The sequence below is a fragment of the Chaetodon auriga genome, chromosome 16 (genome assembly GCF_051107435.1).
Source record: "Chaetodon auriga isolate fChaAug3 chromosome 16, fChaAug3.hap1, whole genome shotgun sequence".
NCBI lineage: Eukaryota > Metazoa > Chordata > Actinopteri > Chaetodontiformes > Chaetodontidae > Chaetodon > Chaetodon auriga.
In genome coordinates, this window is record NC_135089.1 from 13,990,225 (window position 1) to 14,002,885 (window position 12,661).

Here is a 12,661-nt window from a genome sequence, read left to right on the forward strand (position 1 = left end):
GGCATTTAAAATTGCATCTGCCCATCATTTTTTTTGAAACCTTTTTATAATGCCTCCTCTGTTAATCTGTTTCAGCAAGCTCATCAGGCCTGTCTGAAAAAAGAATCTGTATCACGGGGGTGGGTGATGGACAAAAACTGCAAGAAGACCATAGTCCATCCAACGTCACCACTTTGATCTTACTAAGCAACTTGCAATCAACCAGTATACTATAACCCACTCCAAGCATATGGATGATGTAAGTCCAAGTGAAATTCATTAATCTTTTGATTTGACACAAAAGTCTGTGATTTGCATAGCAAAGAAATGTGATATTATTTGATCTGATGAATAGTTTACATATGTGAATAGGATCAATGCTGTTCTCATATTTGCAAGATATGCAGACGGATAAGAACAAACTATCCAGCCTCAAATGTGATCATTGGGTGTAGATTGAAATGTCTTCTGAAATTGCACAGAACCCTTAATTTTGCCAAAACATATATGGTTATGTAATGGACTGACAATCTGAAACTGCAGTGACCAAGCAATCAAAGTGCTGCAGTCATTTTTTTAATAATCACATAGCTTGCATGCTGAGATTAATAGACAGCATACAAACAAATCAAGTGAATTTATTTAGACTAATATTACATTTTAATCCAAATTTCTCTTCTTCATATATTTCTTCCATGTATTTGAAGAAATTACTAATGCATGCAATATATCCAGCGGCATATGATTCACAGTCCCTCTAATACTCGATTTTCTCATCTGTTGTATTCTGTTTCATTTCACTTAGTCGTAACAGATAGGAAGCTTTATCCAGACCGTCATTTACTCAACCAGCACCACATGACAGGATGAAGGGAGTCAACAAACTGCAAACAATAAGCAAACGCAGATATGAATTATACATTACCACCCGTTTTCCAAATGAATCAAATTTGAAATTCAAATATGATGTAAGATAGCTATTCAGACTGTTCCTATTACAGTAAAATGTGTTCATGACATTTAGATACATTTACTCTTTATGAAAACAGCAGTAATGTTTGATTGTGTGGTATATGAAACTGTCTATATGCGCACTGTTAAGCCTATCTTTCTTTTCTGGACCAAAGCTGCAGAGATAATCCATATGAGACCTCATCCCTCCTCTCTGGCATACACAGATCACTGCTGATCACGGTTTACACACACACACACACACATGCTCACAAAGGAACAAAAGAAAGTGAATGACACAGCGACATATCACACAGTGACGTTAATTTTTCTTCCAAAGATATTCATAAAGACAAGTTGTCCAGGATCTTGACCGAGGCTGTCGTCATGAGTCTTAAACAAGCCTGCATCTTTCTCAGAGGAGGAACCCGCAGACAGGTAAGTCACAATGGTTTTACGGAAGATTTATGGGAGTTCTGTTTTGTTTCAGTTCTTGTTTTTCTACTGTTTACCTTTCTTGAGCTCAGCTTTCAAGTTTTCTAAATTTAAATATATGGTAAATACAAAGAACTTGTCATTTATCTTTTTCATTGGTTTACCAGGAACATAAATCTTACTTTCAACTGTTGATCATTTCTGAAACAAACGCCGTTTTAGTTTTATTGTTATTGTTGTTAATTGTGTTATTTTAGGTTAATGGGAAAAGAAGCTTAAAGGACTAGTCCCATTGTGGGGTAGAGGTGGAAGGGCAAAGTTTTCAGCTGGTGCATTAGGCAGATGTATTGGCATTTGGTCAGTTTCTGTGCTTTGTCCCTAATTCCAACAAAAGCATTTACACAAAACCATGCTATTTTATATACAAATCATATAAATCATGCAAAATATATTTACAGAAGTTGCATTCTGCACTCATCACTTTAATTCACATTTTGACCAGTAATTGAACTGGGTAGGCGATCTGCTAAATAATGAATACAGTGTGTCTGATATGGGATCAATCAGATGAGATTTTTTTTTTTATCTTGTTGTTAGAGTTGTTAGACGCATATGAACAGAAGTGTGTTTGGATATGATATTCATTTCACTGAAACACAATAAAATTAGATAAAAACCAAACCAAATAAAAGTATGTCAGTCAGTTTTTCTCACTTATTATATACTGAAATTATGTACTGTAAGTTCACATGCACAACAATGTTGCAGGAGCACAAACATTAACAGCCTGTTCATAATAAACATCTTAATATCAGGAGTTAGAGTGAAAGTAACAAATGCTCATTAGAAAACATAACGTGAATGTGATTGTACATGTAATAGGACATTACTTAGAGCACTTTGGAGGAAGAATATGACATAATCAACAAAGATAAAATTAAGTGCACTGCTTTAGAACAAAAAAAAGATAAAAAGAAATGTGTAAAGTTTGCAAACATTAAATAGGCATTTCAAATGGCACATATAAAAATCTCATTGACTTCAGGCCCTTTAACAATAGTGTGTGCTTATTCCACTGAGACTTTTTTCATCTGCAATACATATTTATATATTTATGTATGGGGCTTAAGGGGCTTATGTGAGGTCATTGCCTTGCACAAGAACATACAGGTACATGGATATAATAATCGTACATTTGTGCTAAATTACTGTATATAAAAGGTACTAACATTTGTATCTATGCTGTTATTGTGTTGCAGACAAGAGCTCTTACACATGATGAGATTGAAGGTATGATGTTGATGTTTTCTGTTTTCTGATCTGTGATGCTTTCAGATATTGTTGTTAGAGTGCTGTATGATTTTTTTTTCAGTCACATGTTATTCTTAGTTTTATGTCTGCATGTTCTTCAGAGCTGCGTGAAGCTTTTGTAGAGTTTGATAAAGACAAGGATGGTTTCATAACCTGTAAAGACTTGGGGAACCTGATGAGGACCATGGGTTACATGCCAACTGAAATGGAGCTCATTGAACTGAGCCAGAACATCAACATGAATTGTGAGTAATGTGAGGTGAAAGCAAAAATTGTATTCATACCTCATTCCAACCCATCATGTTGGGCTGATGCAGTGATAAAACATATATAATCCATTGTTGGTACAACGGTATTTTCCTTTTTCTTACCAGGGCCAATGTACTGGTAATTACAGACAAATATAACAAAATTGTGTTTGGAGAATTTTTAAAAAAGCACTTATTTTATTTTTTGCCTGTTTCAAAATATAATGTAAAGCATTTTCAAGACTGATTTATCACTTTGAAAGTTTCAGGAAATGTGTCTTTCAGACGAGGTCTCTGGAGACACAGAGCATATTTGCATATTTCTATTCTGAAAGCAGCGTGCCAAGCATTGACAAGAATACTCACACGCATACGGAAATGCACAGAAATCATCATAGTTGTCGTATATCACTTCTGATGGCTCAATGTGAACCGTCTGCGCATTGTGAGTATTTCACTCCGCTGAGATCAATAGAAAGTCAATAATTAAAAATAAGGAAGATAAATGGATTAAGTGTGCTTGCATGTCATGATATGTATTGTTTTCCACTGACTGTTGCAAATGTAATGAAACAGAGCAGCATTAATAATAACAAGCTAAAACATAGACGGATGTCTTTTTTGGGACTTCACAATGGAGTTATACCACTGAAACCTTGCCTAAGCTGTGGCTTCTGGCTGCCACCTGCTTGTAATTATATTATTTGTGTCATAACAGTAGGGGGACGGGTGGACTTTGAAGATTTTGTGGAACTAATGACCCCCAAGCTTCTGGCTGAAACTGCAGGGATGATTGGGTTGAAGGAACTTAAAGATGCATTTAGAGAGGTGAGCTCAGCATTCCTATTCTCTCTTTCTGGTCTTTGGCACCCCATGGTGGATGTTAAATGAACACACTGTAACAACTAAAATCTGTCAAAGCATTTTGTTATGACTGCTGCATGAATCCAAAATGCCCCAAAACTTTTTAATGTTTTGGGGGGTTTTTTCTCCCTCCTACAGTTTGATATAGACGGTGATGGTTCTATCACTTCTGATGAGCTGAGACATGCCATGATAAAGCTATTAGGAGAACAAACCAGCAAAAATGAAATTGATGCAGTGGTCAGAGAAGCTGACAACAACGGAGATGGAACAGTTGACTTTGAGGGTGAGAAATACAAACGCAAACAATAAATTACTTGAATCTTTTATAGCTCTATGTTAACTTCTATTGTCAAGTCTTGTCGAGTTTGTTGGGCTGCTTTGTGAGACACAGAAGTTCAATCAGTAGTCTTTGCTTTATATAATCAATATCTTGTCCATTCTCTTCACAGAGTTTGTGAAAATGATGTCGCAGAAATGAGGACAGCAGAATGAATGGATGGCTGTGAATGGAGAGGATGCATTTTTTATGGAATTTTATTCTGATGAGTCTACTTCTCACGCATAATTTTACCTTATTTTCCTCATTATTTCAAGTGAGAAGTTTTGTTTTGTTAAAAATTGATGAATAGAAATTTGCTGATATTTGAACGGTGGCTCCAGACAGCCTCATGATTATGTTTATGGAGTTTAGTTCAGCAGATTTGAAAAGGTTATTGTCATCTAAATTACTCTGAATCCCCCAGATCTGTCCCACAGAGCAATGAGCGTCCACATCATTCTCAGCTGGTTAAAGAGGAAGAACTAATAATATATTAAATTAAAGATGTTTGCATTTTCCATTTAAGCATATCAGCAGAAGTTGAAGTACAGAGAGCAAATCTCAACAAATCTGTGTGGTGGAGCTGATGCGGACATGCTGTGGGCTGGCCTCCTAGAATGTAACCACAAATGAAACCAAATGTAAAAATGTCTTTTTACAGTCTTTGCTATTCAAAGATGGCCCAAGTGAAAATAGTTGACATGCTATTTAGATGGACTGAAACTCTGAGTCACATCTGGAATGTGGCACCTCTACACTAAACGTGCTTTAGAAGTACATGTTGCAAATAGTGTGTGCATGTGTGATATGAGCTTCCCTCTCTGGTCATTGCCATCATTTTCCCCATTATACAAGAAGGTGAATTGGTTATCCTTTTTAAAAATAGATTGTTTGTTTAATACTCTGGAGCAACACCTGGATCACCCTCTCCACATCTGCTCCCTGTCACTGGGAAATGGACTGAACCTTAAATGGGCGTATGTCAAATAAAATATTATTCTGTTTCTTCACTGGTTTGTTGGAAACTTTGGTTTAATTGCATTGTAGCTCCTCATCTGCTTTAGGAAGTGTTTACAACCAATTGTATCAAGTGGACAATTTCAGTCAGCTGAGAATGTTTAGCACCAGCCTCCTAAACATTATAGTTAACTCTGCCACAGACCCTTTCGTGTGACTGCAGCCTTGACCTTGGCGTAAAAACCATCTGTCCCAGGCAGGCAGCTCACCATCTGCTTGAAGTTTCTTCAACAATGATGTTCACAAATATGTTTTGCATGCAAGCCTACTTAGATCTCAAAGATAAATAACAAATTTCAGAAAGTAAAACTGCAAGGTATTTCTCAGACGTTTGTTATCTTGTCCTTTTTTTCTTTGCAAATGACATTTGATGTCTGATATTCAGCACTTCCACTTGTTGCAAGGGCGACCTACAGGTCTGATTAGAAATTGTTCCTTTGTGGTGAAGTAGCTATCTTTCAGAGATTGTGCTCCCAGGTTATGCAGTCATACTGGCCAAGGAATTTCCTTTCAGTTTCAACACTTTCACAGTTATTAAACTTTAGAGTGTCAATGTTAATTCATTGATCAAAACATTAGATCAGAAACTATGACTACTAATGCCAAGGCAGTGATTTGCCATGAACTATCACCACATACTCTTTGGTCAACACCGAGCTGTGGCCTTCACTGACAACCTAAATTACTAGAATACTGTAATATAAAAAGCAGATCAATCCACGTCAAGAAATATGACATATTATTTCTGAATGGCAGATTGCCAAATAATAATAATAATAACAGATTTATTTTCCAACCACTTTGTTCATTTGGCATCTTTCACTGAAAATAATCCCTCTAAGGTTGCTAATACTGTTGCATAACAAAAGGCCAATATGAAAATTGTTGAGTGTGACAATAGATATGTTTGTCTTTCAAATGAATGTGCTGGTCACAATCTTTTGAGACTGTGGTATAATGTCAAGATTGTTAGTGAAAAGTGGGAGCAGACATCCACTTATCAGAAGGTCGGTGGTTCAATCCTTGGCCTCGGCAAGATACCTAACCCCAAATTGCTCCTGTGCCATCGTGCCATGTGTGAATGGTTAAAGCTCAAAATGAGCAGATGGTCGAGCAACCATTGTATGAATATGTGTGTGAGTTGGTGACTTGTGCTGTAAAAGCGCTTTGAGTGGTTGTCAGACTAGTAAAGCACTATATAAATACAGACCATTTACCATTTACATAATTGCTGGGAAACAAAAAATATTGCTCCATCAAACTATGTCGTGACCATTATTATTAATGCAACATATAAAACAACAACACATTAAGGATTTGCAAATGCCATGCAGTGATGACACAGCAAGGTGCATAACCTTGCCTTGTGATGGTGTGATAGGCAGTTGAGCAAATTTAAGATAAAAGGGTTTTTTCCACAAGACTACAACCCATTAATGCCAACCTATGACAGTAATACTCAATATTTGACTTGTTATACTATTTGCTTGTGAATTTGACAACAATGTTAAGCTTCCCATCCAATCCCACACGGCTCATAGAATAAATGTTAAGTGTTGAATGAATCATACAGCATGAAAGAACATACATACAACTACATATAAACAATCTCAGGAATAATCCGTCTCTCTGGGGTGGATTAGTTGAGCCTCTGTAATCCTCATCATGGGACCCTTAGATGAGCAGATGGCAGATAAGACAAAATCACCACTCTAATTCTCATCTACTGACTGAAAAAAGTAACCAAAAAAAAAAAAAAGCTTAAAGGGAGCTTAATGAATCAGAGTTGTGTGTTCAAAATTATGTTTTAGCGTGTTTAATTCAAAGGACATATTCATCAGACATGTATGATGTGTTATAGGCCATTGTTTTTCTTCAACAATAATACGAGTGATTCTGGAGTTCCATAGAGAATAAATATATTTACACTTTATTTAAAATTCTTTAACAAATCTAATTATGAGATAAATGTGTTTCCTCATATAAGTTTGTTGAGTATTTTGAGAGCCCTACAAAACAATCAGCTCTGCTCCATTCACACTGCAACAGCAAAAATGTGCACATGCAACTCTACTACACTATAAACACTTAGTCAACATGGACTTATTTGTTATTTATTTGGGATTTGGATTCCAAGAATAACAGAATTGAAAAAACCCTGATGTGTGCAATATGTAAACCATCAATTATATTAATAAACAAACCAAAAAATAGATTCATAGATTTATAGACTGAAACATACAAGCATAGGATAGTAATATGAAGAGAAAGAATAGTATGCAAAAGTTGGGCATTCATTTTGAAAAACAAAAATAAAAATAAATGTACATTTGTACATGATTTTCATATCTTCACAGTTTTTTTGGTTGAACCCAAGGTAACCAACCCAAGTTTCAAAATAAAGCATTCCAGGCTGACTTTAATGGCCTTTCCATGCATCAGCATATCAAAATAAAGTCCGGTAATTGGGACATATAGGTTTTACATGCAAGTAGCATTCACTAGCATAGTTTATGATGTCAAGAGAAGGTTTACAATAGTTAACACCAAATCAGCTCTTCCTAGGTTTGCTCTCATTGTGCTTTCAAGCGATGCCAGTTCGTAGTTTGCAGCCAAGTTGTCTAGCATATAGCATTGTCTAACATCATCCAAAATCATGCATTCACGTGGCACTTCCTGGTGTACACCATAAATCAAACACCACTTGAAAGCGTGGCTAATGGCTTGTGTAATTCTTAGGGCAGATTCACACAGTGATTCATCAACTGGAATGAGATGCATGACCCACAACAAGCAGGGCTAAGGTAAGGCATCCCTGCATGCTGTATGTTGGTAGTGCAGGAGTGAATTCAGAGGTCAGGGCTGAACATGAAGTCCAAAGCTTGTCTCTCTGCTGCAGCCACATTTGGATGCCAGAGGTCCACACTCAAAATGACTCGAGGTCCAGCATCTGGAGGCCCTTTAGAAATAGACACAGATACAATTTTAGGTTAAAATTTGGTAGCTATGAGATTCAACTGCTGGGAACAACTTGTATTTGTCTTAAATGAAACTGCATTTTTTAATGAATCAATACCATAATGTCCCACTCACTCAGAAATACAATATACGGTCAAACAAATTACAATAAAATGTGTTTTTGAAGGTTGTTAGTGATTCACCAACCCATGTGGGAGACAGTGTGAAGGAAGGAGTCATCAACCAGGAGGCAATGCCCCTCTGACCAGCACTGAGGCTCCCCTCCCACCACCAGCTCACACGAGGGTGGAGTCTGCAGACCTACAAAAGTGATGTCTGTTTTTAAACTTCGGGAACAAAATATTGTGTTTGCCCTCAGCTAAGAAGGCCATGCGCTCCATTCCTGTCTCTGTTTAACACAGAGAGGATTATATCCAGACGGATCACCACACAAAATGGGCTAAGGGGAAATGATCCTCAACCCCGACCTACAAAGTATCACATTATGCAATGGTTTAGTATTTTAGCAGGTCATTTTCTTTTCTTTTCATTTTTTTTTTTTTGGTGTAGTTAAGTCTGACAACAATACATGTTGGCCTTAATTTGTTTGAAACATTTGTTACAAGGTATCTGGCACACAGTATCCTATTCTTGGAGGCACTGGCATGAGAATGAAGCAAACCTGCAGCAAGTGATCACCATTACAGTCAGTCAAGGACTACCCTCTGTTTGATAAATGTCACGCAAACATATGAATGTCACGAGATGCAGGAGGCTTTAGATGGTAAATCTGTATGTTTAACTATTACCAAGTTAGAAGAAAGCTTTTGCTCCTATAATATGATCATATTCTGGTTGATACTGTTGAGTTTCATGTAAGTTGAGGCAGTTATAGCAGCTTGCATTGCTACAAATTCTAGTGTGAAGCAAGAGCATGATTAAGTAGACTTTTATTGGAAGAGTCAGTGAGGTCTCTTAGATTTGTCTAAGATAAACCATAATGAATGTAATTCTTTTTGCTCACCAAGATGACAGCGTAGGCGTGTATTGGTGGGTCCATATGAGCTGCCAAGTGTCGCTCCAGGTCCCAGCAGCCAAAATCCAGCAGATCCCAAGGAGTTGCTGCTTATGAATGTGCGTAAAGAGAGAAGTGTCCGGTAGGTGCAGGGACAGGAGCGACAGTTTCCTGCCACACAGACACCTGCACTGTACAAGGGAAACACTGCTTGGCCCTAAAAGAGACGATGACCTGCAATTAACTCAAGACTCAGAGGAGACACGTACATTAGCACTAAACAGCATCGATCAATTTTTCCTCCTGTTAATATCGGAGCTTATAGATGGAGATTTTTGATGGAGAAAAAGTGAATGCTGCTAATAAAACCACTAAATAAATTCAACGTTTATTTAGATTTTATGTGCATGCGAAATAAGAACACAGTGAAGAGCCTATAACTATACTTAGATTCAGCTTGTTCTCTGATTAATGTTGTAGATAAGAAATTCCTGAAACCAAAGGACATGCAGTTGTGGAACAAACTGGTGGAGACGTTTTATGTATTTTTAGATTCTGAGTTGAAGAAGATCATTGGTGTGATTCAGACACTTAAAAGCAAAAAACGTTATTTTGATAATAATTTAATTAATATAATAATGAAATAAAAGACAAAACAACAAAACAAAAGCTTTGCAACACAAATATCAGAATATTTAAACTAATGTTAGCATAGATAGAAAAAGTGACCCTTTTTCTCCATCCACATATAATCCAGCTGATACTTTCTTTCACACAGTACGTTCTGTAACAATTATTTTTACATTCCTTTATATTATACAAAGCATGGGAATGTTTCTTGCTCTGCCCCTTTCTCATAGATTTTATTGAGTACCTTTGGTCCCAGACAGGTCCAGCCTAACTTTGAGTCAATGCCCCGCTGGTAAACAGCCTTGAACTCAGCCAAGATTGCACAGTAGTTGGCTTCCAAGACCTCAATATCATGTCGATGGGCATCACGGGGGAAGAAAGGAACACTTGGGACATCTGGCAGGAAGAAGAGATGGGGTTTCTGTATAGCAGAGTGCTCATTCAGTCTGACCTATAATGAGAACATTGAGAAATCAATGATTAATTCTTGACAATGTTTCCTTCCTCCTTCGTTTGGAGGAACTATTTCCTTAATATAAAAATTTCTTGACCATACGTTGACTACTTTTAAGATTATGCAGTGTATGCTTTGAAAAGAAACCAACCACAATGAAACGCAATATAATACATTGATGAACACCTCATATACACAAGATTTTCTGCTAATAGCAAGCAGCAGCTTCAACTTGTACCTGCTCACGGAGGCCCTTATGAATGCGGCCCATGCCCACCCAACTGTAGCGCTTGGCATACTCTTGCAGTGCTGCATACAGTTTCTTGGCTTCTGCAGATGCCTGGGCTGGGAACAAGGCATGACTCAGCACTGGGGTGAGGTAGCCCTGTCCCTGCTCCTCATCCTCCTCTGTTTCCATGGAAATAAAGGGAGTAATTTGATCACTCCTGGACAGCTTGGATCGGGCACTGCACTTTGTTCCAGCACAGCTACCGCCACGGGACATCATGGACCGCCTTGAGCCTGACTTGAGCTTTCCAGCATGTGCGTGGCCTGGGATTGGCAGGTCGGAGCCCATCCGGTAGCAGTGCCACAGAAAAAGTAGCAGCACAGTCCACAGAAGGCCACTCAGTGAATGGACACCCAGCTCAGCATATGGAGGCAAGGGCAGTGTGTTCATTGACCAGTGCATCCTTTAAATTTGTGGGACACTAAAATACTGAAAAGGAAGCAGATTGAGGGATTAAGGTATGTACGTAAAAAAAAATCTAGAGTATTTCAGTAAAATGGCCGAGAACAAATTCTGCCAGTGACTAAAAGACTTGATTGTGATGTTTTTAATTGGTGGGATTTTTGCTGACTTTATACAAATAACAGCAGTAAGTGTTCTTGGACAGTCTTTCCTACTGCACAAATACATTTTTTGGTCTTGTCAAAATGTTGCAGATCATGGGAAGAGAAGGAGAGCCTCTGTTTGCCAAAAACAACCTAAAGGGAATGAGGGCCTGCCCTGGTTTCAAACAGCCTTCTCTTTCATTTATTTTCTTAACTTTAATCCCCTGGAGGGGTCACACGCTGCTGATGCGTATCCTAGCATGCACTTGGAAGAAATTAGTGAAACATTTAGGACAGGTTAGTGGTCCATCACGGAGCCACTGACCCTTGGTTTAGTTGCCTCTTAGACTGACTTCATGGTGTTATTTAAGTTCTGATCTTGTTCTCTGAGCAAGAGTTCCTTTTTGTGGATGGACATTGTCCATTGCACTGTATTATGTGACGTATCTTTGTTCTATTGATTGTTGTTATCGTGATTTGATGTTGTTCTGCTTTTGTGTTTAATGCTGCTATTTGAACGAGTGTTAAATAAAGGTCTTCACAGGACTTCACAGCAGTCAAACCAGGGCTATCCATCTGCACTGTTACCTTGGTTGCTAATTCAGAGAATCTATGTTTCTTCCTTTCAGTGTGTTAAATTCACTGTATTTTTCTTGGCACATCAAGGTCTACAAAGAGGCTGTAGTTTAACCATTTATGAAAGGTTGCTCTTTGTTGTTATCTATCTTGTAGGCTTCTTGTAGTTGTGCCTCAACTGTTATGTAATTATGATTCTTGTCTTATGAGTCATTGCAATAGACAGCAGTGCTCATCACTTGAAGTTGAAAAATGTTTGTCAATTACAATATTGACTTTGGAGGGAACTGATGATGTTTGTGTGATGTATTAAAATTAATTAATATACATAACATTAGAAAACACTTGTGTGTCTTGAAATGTAAAGTGCTCCAAAAATTTGCAGAACCACACATGACTTATTCGCTCGTGTCATCAGTTAACCAGATGTTAACCATGATTCACTTAGTTTGATATAACTGCGTGTGTCTTTTTTTTTTTTTTTTTTTACTATTTCCTACAAGCAGAAAACGTGAGTGCGTGCACGTCTCTGTGCGCGCGTGGATATGTGTGCACGCGTTCGGGTGTGTTTCAGGTGGGAGGGCTCTTTCCTAATAGGCTTATTCCAATGGATTCGCTTCGTAGATGCATCAATTACATGCTAAGTGATGATATTGTCCACTGCAAGCACAGCACGGTTACGCATCACAGAGATGTTCCATAAATTGTGGACTTGGGTGGGTTTTTTGTTTTTTTGTTTTTTTCAGCATTCATTTATGTTGCTCTGCAGCAGCCCCCACAGATCGGTTGGCTCGTGTTTAATGCCCGCGTTCCATGTTAGCGCAAGCATCCACCCATGAGAGGAAACCACGGCACAAAAATGTTCGCCATGCATACCGTATGGCACATGCAGGCCTCAACATGAACAAACACACAGTGCGTGCCGCATCTCACATCCCTGCCTGATTACCTTGGTATAGCGTGCAGCGTTGCTTCGGACACACTTCAGCACCGTGTTGGTGGACAGCTCCTCCAGTGCACACAGACAAAATGTGGACGTCTCCCGTGCGCCCCTGCAGTTCCCGCAT

At 38.2% G+C, this 12,661-nt stretch overlaps 2 protein-coding genes across 2 annotated transcripts; one reads left to right on the forward strand and one right to left on the reverse strand.

The window, feature by feature from the left end:
- Positions 1-1,183: 1,183 nt before the first annotated feature.
- On the forward strand, positions 1,184-5,120 carry cabp5b (calcium binding protein 5b). The gene is made up of 6 exons (XM_076751547.1): positions 1,184-1,368; positions 2,625-2,655; positions 2,778-2,921; positions 3,643-3,752; positions 3,927-4,074; positions 4,241-5,120. The coding sequence occupies exons 1-6, from the start codon at positions 1,318-1,320 to the stop codon at positions 4,267-4,269; spliced, it is 513 nt and encodes a 170-aa protein (XP_076607662.1). The 5' UTR covers positions 1,184-1,317; the 3' UTR covers positions 4,270-5,120.
- Positions 5,121-6,394: 1,274 nt separating this feature from the next.
- asphd1 (aspartate beta-hydroxylase domain containing 1) lies at positions 6,395-12,653 on the reverse strand. The gene is made up of 6 exons (XM_076751823.1): positions 12,544-12,653; positions 10,423-10,902; positions 9,975-10,181; positions 9,110-9,317; positions 8,293-8,406; positions 6,395-8,086 (listed from the first exon to the last, which is right to left on the reverse strand). Exons 2-6 carry the CDS (start codon positions 10,873-10,875, stop codon positions 7,977-7,979), a joined length of 1,092 nt encoding a protein of 363 aa, XP_076607938.1. The 5' UTR covers positions 10,876-10,902; positions 12,544-12,653; the 3' UTR covers positions 6,395-7,976.
- Between the last annotated feature and the right edge of the window lie 8 nt (positions 12,654-12,661).

Excerpts from the sequence above, each read along its gene's own strand:
- asphd1 (XM_076751823.1), bottom strand. The coding sequence starts at position 10,875 with ATGCACTGGTCAATGAACACACTGCCCTTGCCTCCATATGCTGAGCTG. Across the intron at positions 10,182-10,422 it reads ATAAGGGCCTCCGTGAGCAG|GTCAGACTGAATGAGCACTC; the intron begins GTACAAGTTGAA and ends TTCTCATTATAG. Across the intron at positions 8,407-9,109 it reads ACGCCTACGCTGTCATCTTG|GTCTGCAGACTCCACCCTCG; the intron begins GTGAGCAAAAAG and ends TCACTTTTGTAG.
- cabp5b (XM_076751547.1), top strand. The coding sequence starts at position 1,318 with ATGAGTCTTAAACAAGCCTGCATCTTTCTCAGAGGAGGAACCCGCAGA. Across the intron at positions 2,922-3,642 it reads CCAGAACATCAACATGAATT|TAGGGGGACGGGTGGACTTT; the intron begins GTGAGTAATGTG and ends GTGTCATAACAG. Across the intron at positions 4,075-4,240 it reads TGGAACAGTTGACTTTGAGG|AGTTTGTGAAAATGATGTCG; the intron begins GTGAGAAATACA and ends TTCTCTTCACAG.